The sequence below is a fragment of the Medicago sativa genome, chromosome 3 (genome assembly GCF_051527215.1).
Source record: "Medicago sativa cultivar Bolivia chromosome 3, Bolivia_mono, whole genome shotgun sequence".
NCBI classification, from domain to species: Eukaryota; Viridiplantae; Streptophyta; class Magnoliopsida; order Fabales; family Fabaceae; genus Medicago; species Medicago sativa.
In genome coordinates this window covers 52723950-52742830 of record NC_140751.1, presented here as the reverse complement: position 1 = coordinate 52742830, position 18881 = coordinate 52723950, and the positions used below count along the sequence as shown (strand labels likewise).

Genomic DNA, 18881 nt, shown 5'->3' with positions numbered 1-18881 from the left:
TTTATTCAAAAGCACCATAATGTTAAGGAAAATGTAGCAAAATGTGTGCGACATATTAAAAAAAACATAAAGATCCAAAACAATTAGGCATTACAGGCCATTACATTCATTCATCTGCATTGTCACACAAGTCAATCAGGTTGCCCGCTACAGTCCCTTCGGCACCTGCTTTTGGTTGATGACCAAAGTAGCATGTCCTCCCGCTCGTCCTCAACCTCGACTGATTGTACACCGGAACCTTGGAATCCTTCTTTTTGACGGAACCATCACATGTGATTCCGTGCCATGTCATAGACGATTTTTCTTTCTTCTTCTCATCACCCTGAACGTCACCCTGATTCTGATTTTAAGACATGTCTACATAAGAAAAATTGACGATCAAAACCTAAACGAAACAACAATGAAATAAAATCATAAAATCAAAAAATCAAAACCTAAACCTAAACCTAAACTATCACCAAAACCTACACCTAAACCTAAACAATTCTAACAATTCTACAACAATTCCTAAATTATCATCAAAATCTACACCTAAACCTAAACAATTCTAACAATTCTACAACAATTCATCAAAACCTAAACCTAACAATTCTAACAATTCTAACCTAAACTATCCTAAAATCATAAAACATAAACCTAACAATTCTAACAATTCTAACTTAAACTATCCTAAAATCATAAAACACAAACCTAGCAATTCTAACAATTTTAACAATTCTACAACAAATCGTCAAAACAATAAAACCTAAACATAAATCTAACATATCATAAAATCATAAAATCAATAAAACCTATATAATCGAAATTTAACATAAAAAACAAACAATTCAACAAAAAAACAGCAATGCAATAAGATTCAAACAACGTACTTGTTTTTGTGATTGAAATTGGCTTGGAATGACTTGAAATGGCTGGAAATCGCACCTTAGAGAATCAAAAACGTAACAATGGAGTTTTGGAAACTCCTATGCCAGTTCTGTTCTTATAACAAAACTTCCTCAACAGTTAACTGCAGCCGATTCCAGTAAACTTCGGCAGTTAACTGTCGAGGGGCATTTGAGTAATTTACTCGTGTTTCTCAGCCAAACCAAATGTGTCAACAACAATTTTCAAACAAAATACTCTTTTCTTAGTCAATTATAAGCAAATTTTTGTTTTTTAAGTTTATTCAATTAATGATGTATCTGATCTATATTATGAACCACATACATCATTAATTAAATGAACCTGAAAAATCAAAATTTGCTTATAATTGACAATGGAGTATAAGGGAACTGATTCATCACATAAAAAATATTTCTAAGATTCATTAGTTGTATAAGAAAAAGAAATTTCTTTTGAACTATTGAGCTTAGCTCAGTTGTTAAGGACAATGCATAATATATGTAAGATCCGGAGTTCGAACCCTAGACGCCACAAAAAAAACTAAAAAAACAAATGATTAAATGATTTGAGTTTAACGATGATGCCTCATTGAGGTAAATTAGTTTTAAATTGACGGTAAAAACCCATCAAATAGCCTAATTCAATGTGACATGAGATATGAAGCTTGAGAGTCACTGTGGATGTGTTGAGGGTGTTGTACATGTAAATGTTACGACAATCAAGTAAAAATGTGTCGAATATGTGAGATTTTTAAGGTTGAATAATGTGCATCTGGATAGAATTTGTAAGGTAGTCTTTATAGTGGTGGATTAGATCCCTCCCAAACTTTATTCCATGCAACTATCTTTAATGGACATATGTGAGTAGATTATAAAAAGTTGGTTTTGGATCTGGAATGGACGGTGCAGATTAATCTTTGTGACCCTGATCCAATGCTTTTAGAGCAAGTACATATGATAGCAATGTGACTGAACTTGTGACTTGGGAGGAATCAGTCCGGTTGAGGAAATGAGTTTTTGAACCGAAAACATCACACATATGTTCATTTTATAACCCTGATCCATTACGCTTGCGCTTTCTTCGTGATAAAATTGCAGTTGATTTTTTTAGGATAAATTGTGTCACTCTTTTTAGAAATAAGTTATTGAATGTAGGTTTAAAACTATCACTAATTTGATTCTTACTTGAAGCCAATGTAAAAGACATTTACAAATGTATTTAAATATCCTCCACAAAAAACATTTCACACTAACAGTGAGAGTTGAACTCATATATTAGAGGTGAGTCAATGAAAAATTATTTTTTTAATTATATTTTTTCATAATTTTTATTATAAAAAAAATGATTATAACAAAATCTAAGTCCCCCCTCTAAGAAAAAAACCAAAATCTAAAGTAGTTCAGTTTTTCCGACCAAACAAACCTTTCTGAATGAAACTTCGTTACAGTTCTAACTCCTAAACTTCCAACACATTCTCTCCGACATCAAACCCACCATTTCCACCACCGTCAACACCGCCACCAACGCCGCCACACCGAATTTCATTTCCACACAATCTTCCATGCCATCGAATGCTCAAACTCAACTCCCTCACCACTCTCCGCCGCCACTCTCCTCACCTTCTCTCTTCCCTCCACCACCTCACCACCAAAACACCACCAACTACACCCCCTAATTCTTCTCTCACACCCCACCTTCTACAACTTTCCACAGTCATCCCTGAAATCACCCGCCAATTTTGGAGAATCCCAGTTTTAAAACCCCAACAAGTCCTCCAAATTTTACTTGGTTTTCAATCTGAGTGTGCTAAAGTTGGTGCTCCTGTCGAAAAGGTGAAATCTTTGTATGAAATTTTCAAATGGGGTGTTGAGAAAAACGAAACCCATTTTTTGAAATCTTATGAGGTTATGATATTGCTTCTTGTTCGTGTTGGGTTGTTTAGGGAAGCTGAGAATTTGATTAGTTCGTTAGAGGGTCAAGGAGTTTCGTTTAATGCAATTGGTGGTGATATTTTTGAGAAACTAATCGAAGGGTATGTTGGTGTGAAGGAATTGGAAAAAGCTGTTTTTGTGTATGAGGGTATGAAGGAAAGAGGAATGGTTCCTTCGAGGTTGTGTTCTCGGGTTTTACTTGATTACTTGGTAAAGATGAAGAGAGTGCAGATTGCATTTCGCGTGGCGTTTGATTTGGTGGAATTGGGGGAACCTTTGAGTTGTGATGAGATGAGAAATGTGGAGGATGTTATGGTTTTGCTCTGTATCGATGGGAGGATTCAGGAAGCAAGAAGCTTGATTAGGAAGGTTTTGCATTTGAAAAACTACGAGTTTACTCAGGTTAGTAGCTTGGTTTTTGATGAAATGGCATTTGGATATTGTGAGAAGAAGGATTTTAAAGATTTGATTAGTTTCTTTGTTGAAGTGTATTGTGCTCCTAGTGTAATAGCTGGTAATAGAGTTATGAATTCTATGTGCAAAAGCTATGGTGTAGAAAGGGCAAGTTTGTTTTTGAACGAACTAGAAAGTGTCGGTTTTTGTCCTGATGAAGTAACCTATGGGATATTAATTGGTTGGAGTTGTCATGAAGGGAAGATGAAAAATGCATTGAGTTATTTATTGGTTATGTCATCGAAAAGCTTAGTTCCGCGTTTATGTACTTATAATGCTCTTATAAGTGGTTTGTTTAAAGTAGGAATGTTAGAGAATGCTAAGGATATTCTTGATGAGATGATTGATAGAGGAACAACACCTGATGTTTCAACTTATAGGGTTCTTATAGCAGGGTATTGTAAGTCTAGACGGTTTGATAAAGTGAAAAGTTTGGTTTGCGAGATGGAGAACCGTGGTTTGGTTAAACTTTCTTCGATGGAGAGTCCACTTTCAAAGGCGTTTCAGATTTTGGGATTGAACCCTTTGAGTGTGAGGTTGAAACGAGACAACAACAAGAAACTTTTCAAAGCGGAGTTCTTTGACGAAATGGGAAATGGACTTTATTTGGATACAGATGTAGACGAGTTTGAGAACCACGTTGCTTCAATTCTTGAAGAGTCCTTGTTACCGAACTTCAGTTCATCTGTCAAGAAAGAATGCAGCGGTAATAACCTAAAAAATGCATTGGTTTTGGTTGAAGAAATGCTTTGTTGGGGCCAAGAATTGCAGTTACCTGAACTCTCGATGTTAGTAAGACAACTTTGTTCGTCTCGCTCACAAATCATGTCAGTGATCAAACTTTTGGAGAAAATGCCGATTTCTGCCCGGGAACTCGATCATGAAACCCTGAATTTGGTTGTACATGCATACAGCAGGAAGGGATTACTGTGCAGAGCAAAAACTATGCTTGATGAAATGCTTCAAAGAAAATGTCACATCGAGAGCGAGACATATACCTCGTTATTCATACCTTTATGTAGAAAAGGAAACACGAAGGACTTCAATTATTACTGGAACATTGCTTGTACAAATAAATGGTTACCAAAGTTGGAGGAATTTAAACTTCTAATTGGTCATATATGCCATCAGAAAATGCTTCCAGAAGCATTGCAGTTGCTTAAAATCATGCTTTTATCATACCCTCACCTAAGGTTAGATATATATCATATATTTCTAGAAGTACTTTCTGCTGAGAGTCTTACAGGTACTGCACTTGTAGTCTTAAAACAGCTGCAAAATTGTTTATTCTTGGATCATGCTTGTTATAATAATCTTATAAGGGGCTTATGCAATGAGGGAAAATTTTCTCTAGCTGTTAGAATATTCGATGATATGATGGATAGAAATTTGGTACCTTGTTTGGATGTTTCAGTCTTGTTAATCCCTCACTTGTGTAAGGCTCATAGATATGACAAAGCTATTGCATTAAAAGATATTGTTTTGAAAGAACAGCCTTCATTTTCTCATGCTGCTCATCATGCGTTTATATGTGGATTTTGTAATATGGGGAATGTCACGAAAGCAGACTCTCTGTTCCGGGATATGTTATCGGAAGGACTAAGTTTAGATGATGAGCTTTGTAACCTGCTTATCCAGGGTCATTGCCAAGCTAATGACTTGAGGAAAGTAGGGGAGCTACTTGGTGTTGCGATAAGAAAGAGTTGGGAGCTCTCCCTCTCAAGTTACAGGAACTTGGTGCAATCAATGTGTATGAAGGGTAGAGTCCCATTTGCACTGAGCTTAAAGAACCTTATGCTTGCACAATGTTCAATTGATGACATTATCATACATAACATTCTTATTTTCTATCTTTTGTCAAGTGGAAATCGGTTGGAGGTTCAGAAGATACTGACTGAAATGGAAGAGAAGAAAGTTGTACTCGACGAAGTTGGTCAAAACTATCTTGTCTATGGTTTCTTGCAATGTAAGGATTTGTCCAGTTCTTTGCATTATCTTACTACCATGATTTCAAAGGGACTCAAACCGAGCGACCGCAGCTTAAGGAAGGTAATAAGCAGTCTGTGTGATGTCGGTGAGGTACAAAAAGCTGTGGAATTGAGTCGAGAAATGGGATTTAGAGAATGGAAACATGATTCTATCATCCAAACAAAAATTGTGGAAAGCTTTCTTTCCCGTGGTTTTGTGGAAAATGCGGAATGTTTTCTGGACAGGATGGAAAAAGAATCTCTAACTCCTGATAATATTGATTACAATTACTTGATTAAGCGTTTTTGTGAGTTTGGAAGATTAAAGAAGGCAGATCATCTTATGAACATAATGCTAAAGAAATCCAACATTCCAATTTCAACGAGCTATGATTTTCTCATTCGTGGATTCTGTGCTCAAAATGAGTTGGACACAGCTTCAAATTTTTATTATGAAATGCTAAACTGGAATTTCAAACCAAGAATCGACACTGTGGAAATGCTTATGTTTAGCTTCTGTGAACGTGGGAGGACAGAACAAGCAGAACAATTCCTAGTGGACATGATCCGCGGAGGCGAAACGCCGACGAGAAAAATGTATTGCACTGTAATTAAAAGTTATCACGTGGAAAAGAATCTTAAGAAAGCGTCAGAGCTCGTGCAAGCCATGCAGGGAAAAGGCTTCCAGCCTGACTTTGATATACATTGGTCTCTCATAAGTAACTTAAGCAATGCCAAAGAAAGAGATACTGATAATGGCAACAAGGGTTTTTTATCAAGGCTTCTTTCTAAAACTGGCTTTCTTCAAAGGAGATGATTCAAAGGCTAGGATGGACTTGCCATTATTTTTGTTGGTTGATTTTATATTTGTAGTACACCGATGTTCCTATTATGTTACAAGGTGAAGCAGCCAAAGGTCACTAGCATTTCATGTTACATTTTTCTTGACTATTATTGCTGATGACTCCCTTTCCGGCTCAAATGGTATCGACTCTAGAATCTTGCACTGCCAGTTTCTGCATTTGATTTGCAAGTGAAAGACAGAATGATTGCCCATTTGATCATCAAAAGTGTAAATAAAAGTGGTTTGGACTTTGCAAAACTACATAAATTTCAATTTCTCTTGGTGTTTAATTCAAGGGAAATGTTGAAGAGGGAGGGGAGAGTGGTTTTTGATGTAAATCCCTTATTTTTGTTCACTCTTACACTGTAAGTTTCAGTTCAATAGTTTATATGAATACAAGTCATATTAATTACACTTCTGTTTTTGTTTTTTTGTTTACCTTACAAAATGATATATAATAATGAGAGGATTATCTTTGATAATATCTAATGTGAAGAACTACTTTAATCTCTTTAATTTGTATTCTTGTATTGTATTGTACTATATTGTTTTGTGTTCCTTTGATGTTGATTTGTATACATTGAATGTGATTTCACCACTCAACTTTGCATGCTTAATCTGGTCTGAGGCATTGTGGATTTGGCATTTCGGAAACTTATGATGGTTGTCAATAGAACACTGATTTCACATGTCCTCCAATGTTCAGTTCCAACATTGCCATTTGTACATATTTTGTATGTTTTACAACAATTTCTTTTTCTTTTTTTCATCGTAAGTCACAACATTGAAAGATTTGTTTTTGTGATTGAGAGTTATTCAGCTATATGAGGCCTTTTATTACTGTAAATTTCATTTCCATTGTTTTATTTGAGACCTTTTGTGAATTTATAGCAAGTTAGTTTATTAATTTCAATGGCCTAGAGCCTTAGTGTGTAACTGTGTAGTAAATGGAATCAAGTTGAAAGTAATCTGGAATTGTGCATGGGTAATGATTGCAATATTAATTTTTGGCGAGATGATTGGATTTATTGTGATGGTTCTCTAAAGAGATATAGTCTGACTCCAATTAATCTCAAGTCTCAACACAGGTTTGCAATCGGTCCAGGATTTCGTGGATCAGCAAGGTGCTTGGAATCTGCAGAGCGATTGTGATGTCCTCTCGCTGAATATTATAAACTCGAACCTCAACCTCACCTGCTCCTGTCTTTCTGTCAAGAGTAATTCTGAAGATGCACGGTGATTTGGAATCTGAGCAGTGATGGTAGATTCTCAAATGTGTTTGCACATACATCACTTCTCAACCAACAGTTTGTGATGAACATGCAGATTTTTTCTCATATTTGGAAAGCTAAAGATACAGAACATATGAGATGTTTGCTATGGCGTTTTGTTAGAGGTGCGATTATGACTAACGCGGAACATGTGAGAAGAGGTTTTACTTTAGATTTGAACTGTCCGATGTGCAGCGGAACGATCTCTCAAAATGTAAAAAAAAAGTTCAAGTATTGGCCAATAATTCAATACATCATTTTTGTTTGAAACAAAACTATTTCATTTTCATGTGTTAATCAAAGTGTTTCTCAACAAACAAACAAACAAACAAAAGAGTTAATAAAGTCTTAGAGTTTGAAAAGACCACCTCTCAAATCCTTGAAAACCGTAGAGTAAGAATTTTGCTCTTCACCAATTTAGCAATAAGATAAATAAGCATCCCTTGTAGAGTAAAATATTTAGGTAAGAGATGATTAAGAAAACGCTTCTCTCTTTTCACGAATTCCATTTAATTTTGTTTATTTGATCCATTTTGTAAAAAAAAAAAAAATTTAAGAATCGTATTAAAGAGATTAATGTTCATTAGATAGATGGAATAATAATAATTATTTAGTGGTGATTCGAACACCATCAGAATGTTTGGTATAGGTTAAATTATACCGGAAATTTTTTAAGTTATTTAATTATATAATATATTGGTTTTTTAAGTTACTTAAAAAATAATTTATTACAATTAAATTTCTTTCAAAAAAAATTATTGTAATTAAATAAATTTTTTTTTTGTCAAGTAGCCTATTGGCTAGAACTAACACATTTTAAACGTGGAGAAGTGAGATGTCTGGAGTTCGAACATCGATCTCTGCATAAAATATGCAATAAATCTTGAGCTAAGTTTTTTAAAGAGTTACAATTAAATAATTTAAAACCTCTAGATTTTTTTGTATGTGGAAAAATGATGTGTCCAAGTGTCAGGACCCTACCAATATCCCTCTATAATATGCAATATCTCTCCCAACTCGTTAAGCTTATCCATGGTTAAAACCTCTTGTTCAATTTAACCTTTAGTATAACAAGTTTGTTTGACATTTTTTATTGCTTGATCTCGGGTTTTAAATTTATTTTATTTTATTTTATCTGGTCGATCACTGGGAAATACTTCAGTGACTTAGCTTAGGTGCCATTGGAGAAATCCTGGCCGTTGATGTGTGTGGGAATGTGTGTGTGATGTGTGTGTGTGGTGGATAGGGGTGTTCATGGTTTGGATTTATTGATATCCAATCCGTAACCACATGAAAACCAATAAAATGGATTGGATCTAAAACTAAATTATCAAAACCGGTTACAAAACAATTAAACCAGTTTAAAACCGGTTATTAACACCAGCCATAAGTCCTTCACAAAAAAAAAAAAAACAGCCATAAAGAAAAAAGTCACAGAAAAATGAAAATCGTGAAACTCGTAAAAAAAGAAGAAATTGATGCTTCAATAGCCGTCGTCGTGCAAGTTGTTAGCACCATCCACATATTTTGCCGCCGTCGTGCAAAGAGGTTATATCACCGCCGTGCGCAAAGCTTCTGTCGTCGCCGTGAGCAAAGTTTCTGTCAACGTCGCTGCAACATAGCTTTTAACATCAAATCTGTGTGTGAAGCTTCTATCATTGTCGCCGTCGTGCACACCTCGTCGGAGTCATCTCTGTGAGCAAAGCTTCTGTCGTCGTCGACGTGTGAATATAGAACAAGATAATTTGTACTGACTAGATCTGCATCTAGATTTTCTCTTCCTCCTCTTGCGTTTTCATCTCCGTCCATGTAACCGCCGTGCCACGTCATCGGAGTGAGTTGAAAGCAGAAAAATTGGTAATAGTTTTTTGGGCTTTTTCTTTTTAGGGATAACCGGTTAACAATGGTTTATAACCGATCCATTTTAAATGGTTTGGTTGATATTTGGTTTTAAAATTTATGGTTATTTTAGAATGGTTACGGGTATGGTTATGGATTTACTACTCAAACCGGTTATTTTGCACAGGCCTAGTGGTGGAGATGTAATGGTATGATGACATTGGTGCCATTAATGGCACCAAAGTGGTTCCCGTCCATCACTACAGCACTGCATTTTCTCCACTAACACCTTTTCTCTCCTTTCTGCTAAAAAAATCTAAAGTATAAACAAACCCTAGAAAACGTGAAGAAGTTAACCATTGAGATCCATCGTCTCTGTTCTTTACTTCCATCGTTCTCGATTCATTCGTTCCACTCTTACTTCAATCACAACTCTTCAGGTATTTCTTATTTCTCCCATTTTTTTTTCTCTGTTCCAAATTTAGCTGAACAAATTCCTCAATTACTTCTATTGCACAAATAATCTCGTTTTGTTTCTGTTAAATGAACTTTGATCTCATCCCAAAAGAGCTAGCACAAAATGAGGATAGTCAAATATATTTACACATTCAACAACCTTAGGAACCCGAGCAATCTGAGACAAATAACAAACTACAAACAACTTCAAAACTAACTTCAAATCCCTCACGCCTGGCGTGGGCCTCGGTCCAATTGCCATAGTGCAATCCTTAACCAGCTCTGATATCATGTTAAATAGGCTTGGAGGAAAATGTTGAAGTTGGTTTTAAAGTTGTTTCATTGTTTGTAGTTTGTTATTTATCTCATATTGCTTGAGTTCTCTGTTGAGTGTATAATTATAAATATGTTCGAGTACCCTCATCTTTTGAGCTAACTTTTGGGATAAGAGTCAAGTTTATTCAGAGCCGGGTTAAAGATTGTAATGTGGGAATTGGACCCAAGCACATTTAACAGTTTCAAACCTTTTTATAATTAATAGGTATATATCCAAATGTCTAATTCAGCGGATGAGATAACGATTCCGCAACAGCCGACGAAGAAACTTAAGCTCAGCAGCGAGTGTGAAAATGAAGACAGACTCAGTGACTTGCCTGAAAGTGTTATCCTTCACATTCTCTCCTTTCTGAACACCAAACACGCTGTTCAAACTTGTGTTTTATCCCCAATATATAAGGATCTTTGGAAACGTCTTCCTGCTCTTACATTGCATCATAGAGACTTTCGTACTTTCAAGATATTCACCAAATTCATGTCTAACATTTTATCTCTTCGCGATTCCTCTATCACATTACAGGCTCTTGATTTTCAGCGTCATAATGGCCGCTTTGAGCCTCAGCTTAAAAAGATTGTGAATTATGCTCTTTCACACAATGTCCAGCGGTTACAACTTGATGTCACTTGTGACATTGCGCAAATTCCTCCTAGCTTATTTTCATTTCAGAGTTTAACACATCTTAAGCTTTCTGTTGACCAAAGGGATAGAAATCGTAAAACACAGTTCCCAAACTCTCTTAGTTTGCCTGCATTAACACATCTAATGCTTTCTGGTTATTCAAATAATGAAAATCTGTTTCCGGATTCTCTTGATTTACCGGCATTAACTAGCTTGCAACTTGGGTATTTTACGTTTTGTGTTGGTGGTAACAATTGTGCGGAACCATTTTCGACCTTTAGTAGGTTGAGTAGTTTGCTCATTTCTCATTGTACCGTGAAAGGTAAAGAAAAACTTTGTATATCAAGTGCGACGCTTGTCAATTTTACTATGTACAATTACTCAGAAGACTTTTACATGATTGAGCTATGCACTCCACGTCTTTGTGTGTTTACTTTTAATGGTACTCCTTATCAGAGAATCATTGTGAGCGATATTTCTTCTCTTAGACATGTAGATATCCATGCAGAAGTACATTCAGATATTAAGGCGCCTCCTCTGATTCTATACAGCTGGCTCCTAGAGTTTGCTGATATAAAATCATTGACACTCACTGCAACTGCTCTTCAGGTACTTTAACCTTGTATACTATAAAGCACTGACACCGACAAAGATGATAACTTGAGAAAATGGATTAATTGAATTGAATGTAGTACTTGTGTCTATGTTGGTGTTTGACACCGGACACACCTTGAATCAAAGGTGTCAGTCTTGCAGAGCTTATATATCATGTTTTGAGGCTATTTTTACTTCTTTCATAAGATACATTTTTATTTTCTTCTAAAACTTAATAAAAAATCCGTTGACTTGTTTTGTATTACTAATCCTCTTGCATCCCTCGTTACTTAGGTTCTCTGCTTATTTCCTGATCTGTTAAAGCGTAAACACCTTTCCTTGGGTAAGTTGAAGTCGATGAAAGTGGAAATTGACGAATTTTTTTATGGATTTCGCTTGACACTATGCGAGGTCAAGTTAAAGACAGTGAAGTCAAAGAAAGAAGCTGCCAGGATAAAAAAAGCATATGAATCAGGATCCGAACCGTCTCCAGTACCTGATGGAATAGTGGACTTCTTGCGTCAAAATTCGCCCTCGGCAGAAGTTGACTTCGTAGATTGCACAAGAAAATCTGTTAGACCAAGACATTTATAATTGGTTTGTTTTATTTTTTATTTTTTTTCCTGTCGTTTTATGTTTCTGTTTATTGAGACCTCTTTGGTTATAACTAATTATTAAAGCATAAATTACAAGTCATAAATAAAGAAATTGTTCATATATACTAACATGATTGTCTGTTATTAGAGATACATAGTTTAGTTACAAGGAGTACTAGTTCTATTAGTATATATAGGTGTAACCTCCCCATAAGTGGGTTAACTTTCTCATTTGTAATATTGCATTTCACTATCAATAGAACAATTCTATAAGCTTTTCTCTCCTTCATCAATGGATGCCATGTTTCCTAACATCTGTAGCCTCAACTTAAGTGAGTGCTCTATAGTAAGACTTATATTGCTTGTTGATACTCTGAAAGTGTGTCTCTTTGCGTCTCTTAATTAGTCACTTGTACTGTAGTACCTATTTGAATTAACTTTAGCTTATAGGAGGTTCACACTTCACAGCCTGAGATTAGCCTTAGCTGCTAACATGTAATAAAAACCATTGGGCATCCTGAGTCAGATAGAGGACCATTTTGATTTATCTAGCTTACAGGAACTTATCAACTGAGAAAAGTAATAGTTTTTCCATAATTCCAACTAACAAAAATTGCCCAATACATTTATTGATATTCATGGACGATTTAATTAAGGGAACTTATGAAATATTTAACGAATATATTCATTTTAATTTGTGACTGAAGTTATATAAATATTTCAATCATTTATAAGATTATCTCAAAAAAAATTCTTTTTTAATAAGTGCTTGTTGAAAGAATTATACAAACTAACTTATAATATTCCATGCTATATTGTTGATCATACGATTGTTGATTATATGCAAGACTTGTCCGTACAATGCATAATATATGCAAGGTTCGAGGTTCGAAACCCGAAAAAAAAAAAAAACTTGTCAGAATTTTTAAAATCCTTTCTAATTCTCAACATTAATTCAATAATTTGTTGCCACACTATTCTCTATTTATATAGCTTACTGTTGATATATGGTGCCAATAAATAATGTCAATCTAAGTCCATATTAGTTACACTACTGTTTTTTCTTTCTTTCTTTTTCCTTTCGTTTATTTGGTATCTTAAGAAGAACACACTCCGAGACCAACCTCTAGGGATTGTTGGGTTGGAGTGTTCCACATATTTACGACACTTTGTGTATTGTTGTTGCTTTGCTTACTCTGTGCATTTTGGGCGGGTATTGTTTAATAAAATTTGCTGTTTTAGAAAGAAAAAAAAAACTAAGTGATGTGGACACTCTAATTTCTTTTAACTTGTTTAGATAGATATAATAAATGGTACTCCCTCCGTCCTAAATTAAGTGAGTCATTTGCTCATTTCACGCGTATTAAGAAAAATGTATAACTGAAATAGAGAAAAAATAGTTTTAAGTGTTTTTGTCAAGTTTTGTTGCATTCTCCACTATCGTAAGTGCAAAATGAAATATATTGAATTGTGAGTGATGAAAGGAATATTAATTAGAGTTATAATTGGAAAAGAAATAATTAATATTGCATTGAAAATTGAAATGAGTCAGTTTTTTTAGGACAATGTTTTTTTTTACAAAAAGTTCACTTATTATGGGTGAGTAATAATTATTGAAAAGAGGAGGTGTTATTTGAATAATCATTCGACAATTTTGAAACAAACCATAAATCTACAAATAAAAGTAGAGTAAAAACATAATATAAGTATGAGAGAGAATGATCGTACAAATGTCATTTATCTATTAAAAATTTACAACACGATTTAACAATTTTGATATTTTTTTACCGCTTGATTTTGGATTTGTGTACTTAATTTTATCTCGTCGATCACACTGCATTTTCTCCGCAAGGAATGTTAGCAACACTCATTTTTCAACATCTCTCTAACATTCACTTTTTTATTAGATGAAATTAATGTATGTCCTACCACTTTGCATGAGTTCAATTTTCAAAGTTTAGACCAATATTTAAACCAATAAAAAAATAATTATTAAAGAGTGTTTAAAAGGGTTATTGGCATTATTTTTTATCTGCTAAAACATTTTCTTTCCTTGTCCTCGTGAGCTTAGCTCACTTGGTATGGAAAATGCATAAAACCTTTTCTCTCCTTTCTGCTCAAAATCTAAAATCTAAAGGATAAACAAACCCTAGAAAACGTAAATAAGTTAACTATTGAGATCCATCGTCTCTGTTCTTTACTCCCATCGCTCTAGATTCATTCATTCATTCATTCCACTCTTACTTCAATCACAACTCTTCAGGTATTTCTTATTTCTACCATTTTTTTCTCTGTTCGAAATTTAGCTGAAGAAATTCCTCAATTACTTCTATTGCACAAAATAATCCCGTTTTGTTTCTGTTAATTGAACTTTGATCTCATCCCAAAAGAGCTAGCTCAAAGGATGAGTGTAGTCAAACATATATTTATACATTTAACAGTTTGGAATCCTGAGCAATGTGAGACAAATAACAACCTACAAACGACTTCAAAACTAAATTCAACACCCACCCTCACTCCTGACATGAGCCTGGGTCTAATTTCCACATTGCAATCCTTAACCGGCTTTGATATCATGTTAAATATGCTTGGAAAATGTTAAAGTTGGTTTTAAAGTTGTTTGTAGTTTGCTATTTATTCCACATTGCTCAAATGGTTCTTGTTGAGTGTATAAATATGTTTGAGTACCCTCATTTTTGAGCTAGCTTTTGGGATAAAATTCAAGTTCATTCAGATCCAGGTTAAAGATTGCACCCAGGCCCACCGTAGGCGTGAGAGTGGGTGTTGAAGTTGGCTTTAAAAATGTTTGTAGTTTGTTATTTGTCCTACCTTGCTTAGGTTTCAGGACTGTTGAGCTAACTTTTGGGATGAAATCCATGCACGTTTAACAGTTTCAACCTTTTTATAATTACTAGGTATATATCCAAATGTCTAATTCAGCGGATGAGATAACGATTCCGCCGCAGCCGACAAAGAAAGTTAAGCTCAGCAGCAAGTGTGAAAATGAAGACAGACTCAGTGACTTACCCGAAAGTGTTATCCTTCACATTCTCTCCTTTCTGAACACCAAACACGCTGTTCAAACTTGCGTTTTATCGCCAATATATAAGGATCTTTGGAAACGTCTTCCTGCTCTTACATTGCATCATAGAGACTTTCGTACTTTCAAGATATTCACCACATTCGTGTCTAAGATTTTATCTCTTCGTGATTCCTCTATCTCACTTCAGGCTCTTGATTTTCAGCGTCATAATGGCCGCTTTGAGCCTCAACTTAAAAAGATTGTGAATTATGCTATTTCACACAATGTCCAGCGGTTACACCTTTGTGTCACTTGTGACATTGCGCAAATTCCTCCTAGCTTATTTTCATTTCAGCCTTTAACACATCTTGAGCTTTCTATTGCGCAACGTGATAGACATAGTAAAACAGAGTTCCCAAACTCATTCAGTTTGCCTGCATTAACACATCTAAAGCTTTCTGTTGCACAAAGGGATAGAAATCTTAAAACACAGTTCCTAAACTCTCTTAGTTTGCCTGCATTAACACATCTAATGCTTTATGGTTATTCAAATCATGAAAATCTGTTTCCGGATTCTCTTGATTTACCGGCATTAACTAGCTTGCAACTAGGGCACTTTACGTTTTGTGTCAGTGGTAACAATTGCGCTGAACCATTTTTCTACCTTTAGTAGGTTGAGTAGTTTGCTCATTTCTGATTGTACCGTGAAAGGTAAAGAAAACTTCCGCATATCAAGTGCGACGCTTGTCAATTTTACTATGTACAATTTCTCAGAAGACTATTACAAGATTGAGCTATGTACTCCAAGTCTTTGTACGTTTACTTTTAATGGTATTCCTTATCAGAGAATCATTGGGAGCAATATTTCTTCTCTTAAACATGTAGATATTCATGCAGAAGTAGATTCAAATACCCAGTGGCCTCCTTTGTTTCTACACAGCTGGCTCCTTGAGTTTGCTGATATAAAGTCATTGACACTCACTGCATCTGCTCTTCAGGTACACTTTAACTTATATACTATGAAGCACTGACACCGAAACAGGTGATAATTTAAGAAAATGAATTTAATACATGTGTCCGTGTTGGTGTTTGACACCGGACACGCCTTCAATCAAAGGTGTCAGTCTTGCAGCGCTTATATATATATAAATCATGTTTTGAGGCTATTTTTACTTCCTTCTTAAGATACATTTTTATTTTCTTCTAAAACTTCATAATTTTTTTTTTTTTGACTTGCATTACTAATCCTCGTGCATCCCTTGTTTCTTAGGTTCTCTACTTATTTCCTGATCTGTTAAAGCATAAACACCATTCCTTGGGAAAGTTGAAGTCAATGAAAGTGGAAATTGATGAAATTTTGTATGGACTTCGTTTGTCACTATGCGAGTTCAAGTTAAAGACAGTGAAGTCAAAGAAAGAAGCTGCCAGGATAAAAAAAGCATATGCATCAGGATCGGAACCGTCTCCACCAGTTCCTGATGGGATAGTGGACTTCTTGTGTCAAAATTCGCCCACGGCAGAAGTTGACATCATAGATTGCACAAGAAAACCTGTTAGACCAAGACATTTATAATTGGTTTGTTTTATTATTTTTTTTCCCTTTCTTTCTATGTTTCTGTTTATCAAGATCTCTTCGGTTATAACTAATTATTAAAGCGTAAATTACAAGTCTCTTGGCTAAATAAAGAAATTGTTCATATATACTAAAATGATTGTGTGCAGTCTCAACTTAAGTGAACGCTCTATAGTAGGAATTATATTTCTTGCTGATACTCTAAAAGTGTGTCTGTTTACATCGCTTAATTAATCATTTGTGGTACCAATTTGAATTTACTTTTGCTTATAGGAGCTTCACAGCCTAAGATAAGCCTTAGCTTCTAACATGTAATAAAAACCTTTGGGCATCCTGAGTCACATAGAGAACCATTTTGATTTATCTAGCTTACCGGAACTTCTTGACCATATCAATTTTGCGTATATTGTTATCTTTTTACTTTTGTAAGAGTCGTGTAGGTACATAATTCTCTATAAGATGCATTCAACTTCTTGATTCTGACATGATTCTATTTGATCTACAGGAACCTGGTTGTTATAATCCTTCAGAGTTCAGATGCAATGCAAGTATGGACATACATACTAGGCAAAGTTTATTAGAAGATATGAAGTGATCCATTGTGTTGGGGGTTATGGACAATGGTCCCTTTGTCAGATATTATTCATGTAGCTCTAGAAGCAATGGTACAAGACAGTTGAGAAAGTTGTGCAACGAGTGGCAGTTCAGGACTATCAGTATTTAGTATTCAAAATTGATGTTGGTGACTTGAAGTGCCGAATTTTGTTTATGTATGCACAGATCAAATTAAGCATGCACAGTTCCATTGACAACTACTTTAATCTCAAATTTTTATTCTTGTATTGTATTATAATGTATTGCATTACTTTGATGTTGATTTGTATTCATTGAATATGACTTCACCTCTGAACTATGTATGCTTAATCTTTTTTTGGTGGTGGCCGGGGTTTGAACCCTGGACGTTGCATATATTATGCATTGCCCTTACCAGCTGAGCTAAGCTCACGAGGACATATCTATGCTTAATCTGATCAGAGGCATTGTGGGCTAGGGAATTTGGCATCTCAGGAACTTATGATGGTATTTATAGTGTCAATGGAACACTGATTTAATGTCCTCTAATGTTTCAGTTCCGAATTCCAATACTGCCATTTGAACGTACTTTATGCTTTACAACTGTTTCTTATATTTTTCATTGTAAGCTACAGTGTTCAAAGATTTGCCTGTGATTGTGAATTATATGAGGCCTTTTGTTACAGTAAATTCGAATTTCATTATCTTATTTGAGGTCTTTTGTGAATTATTGCAAGTTGAATACGAAATAAGCCTAACAAGCTCCACTGGAGGTTGGTGAATTCTATGCAACCCCGGATTCTTTCTAGACTCTAAGAACCCTAGATTCTGAGAGCCATGAGAGACCTTCACAGTCCAATCATACTTCAACCAGAAACCAATCCTCCTGTAGTAAGAGTTGAGCCCCCATTAAGTCCTTATCCATATGGATAGAGTTCACAAGCTAATCAGCAATGTCTATTTCCAGCTTGATATTCCTACAACCCGAATCCCAGGCTAATTTAAGGCCATAAATGACGCCCCAAAGCTCGGCGACAATGGCAGAGGAGTAACCAATATGAGCACCAAAACCAGAAACTCATTGACACAAATGATACCCCTCATAACCACTTTTATAAATAATTTCCTAAGGGAGTTATGAATGAAGCTTACTGAGATTCATTTTCCCTGCTCATCATCAATTCAGTCTCTGACTAAAACATGTTGGTCTTGTATGCTATCACACATTTAATCAGTTCAGGGCAATGGAAATGACAGATAATTTGTATCGAATGACACCGTAGGAACAAAACTAATATTTATTTACAAGCACATGTATAGGACATTTTTTGGAAATTAATTTCTATCACAAGACAAGAATATCACACCCCAAAACTACAAAACTGATATTCAAAATAGATATTCAAATTAGCATCAATCCTTAGTTAGTATGACACAGTTTATCAATCACCAAAGTTTTATCTCTAGAATTCATGCGGCGAAGCTTTGATCTCAATGAACAACCCAAATACTCAAGGAAAATCATCAAATAACCCATACATACATACATACATACATACATACATACATACATAAACAAAATTCAGCACTTCAAATCTTTAACCAGCGTCAATTTGAATACTATTACGCCTGAACTTCCACTCACTGCCCAACTTTTCCAACTGTCTTGTACCATTGTTTCTACAGCTACATGAATAATATCCGACAAAGGGACCATTGTCTATAACCCCCAAAAAATGGATCACTTAACATCTTCTAATCGAAGTTTCCAAGTATGTATGTCCATACTTGTATTGCATTTGAACTCTGAAGACTATAACAATCGGGTTCCTGTCGATCAAATAAGGTCATGTAAGAAGCAAGAAGTCAAATGAATCTTATAGGGAATTATGTTACCTACACAACTCTTACAAATGTACCAG

At 35.1% G+C, this 18881-nt stretch overlaps 2 protein-coding genes and 1 pseudogene across 5 annotated transcripts; all 3 read left to right on the top strand.

Annotated features, from left to right (window-relative positions):
- The first annotated feature begins 2247 nt into the window (after positions 1 to 2247).
- On the top strand, positions 2248 to 7601 carry LOC146938249 (Pentatricopeptide repeat (PPR) superfamily protein). Of its 2 annotated transcripts, none has more exons than XM_085752229.1 (2): positions 2248 to 6445; positions 7169 to 7601. In XM_085752229.1, the coding sequence occupies exon 1, from the start codon at positions 2457 to 2459 to the stop codon at positions 6051 to 6053; it is 3597 nt and encodes a 1198-aa protein (XP_085608355.1). In that variant the 5' UTR covers positions 2248 to 2456; the 3' UTR covers positions 6054 to 6445; positions 7169 to 7601. The 2 variants fall into 2 exon arrangements, with proteins under 2 accessions (XP_085608355.1, XP_085608356.1); XM_085752230.1 differs by having other exon boundaries at positions 2262 to 6814; positions 7169 to 7525.
- A 1848-nt stretch (positions 7602 to 9449) lies between these two features.
- On the top strand, positions 9450 to 17296 carry LOC146938248 (putative F-box/FBD/LRR-repeat protein At1g78760). Of its 2 annotated transcripts, XM_085752232.1 has the most exons (4): positions 9450 to 9630; positions 10188 to 11210; positions 11490 to 11792; positions 16892 to 17296. In XM_085752232.1, the coding sequence occupies exons 2-3, from the start codon at positions 10200 to 10202 to the stop codon at positions 11787 to 11789; spliced, it is 1311 nt and encodes a 436-aa protein (XP_085608358.1). In that variant the 5' UTR covers positions 9450 to 9630; positions 10188 to 10199; the 3' UTR covers positions 11790 to 11792; positions 16892 to 17296. The 2 variants fall into 2 exon arrangements, with proteins under 2 accessions (XP_085608358.1, XP_085608357.1); XM_085752231.1 differs by lacking the exon at positions 16892 to 17296 and having other exon boundaries at positions 11490 to 12080.
- Positions 13889 to 17296, top strand: LOC146938247 (uncharacterized; annotated as a pseudogene). Its single transcript, XR_015031222.1, has 4 exons — positions 13889 to 14054; positions 14707 to 15811; positions 16084 to 16389; positions 16892 to 17296. The product of XR_015031222.1 is annotated as an uncharacterized LOC146938247 (transcript).
- Positions 17297 to 18881: the final 1585 nt, after the last annotated feature.

Excerpts from the sequence above, each read along its gene's own strand:
- LOC146938248 (XM_085752232.1), top strand. The coding sequence starts at position 10,200 with ATGTCTAATTCAGCGGATGAGATAACGATTCCGCAACAGCCGACGAAG. Across the intron at positions 11,211-11,489 it reads TCACTGCAACTGCTCTTCAG|GTTCTCTGCTTATTTCCTGA; the intron begins GTACTTTAACCT and ends CTCGTTACTTAG.
- LOC146938249 (XM_085752229.1), top strand. The coding sequence starts at position 2,457 with ATGCTCAAACTCAACTCCCTCACCACTCTCCGCCGCCACTCTCCTCAC.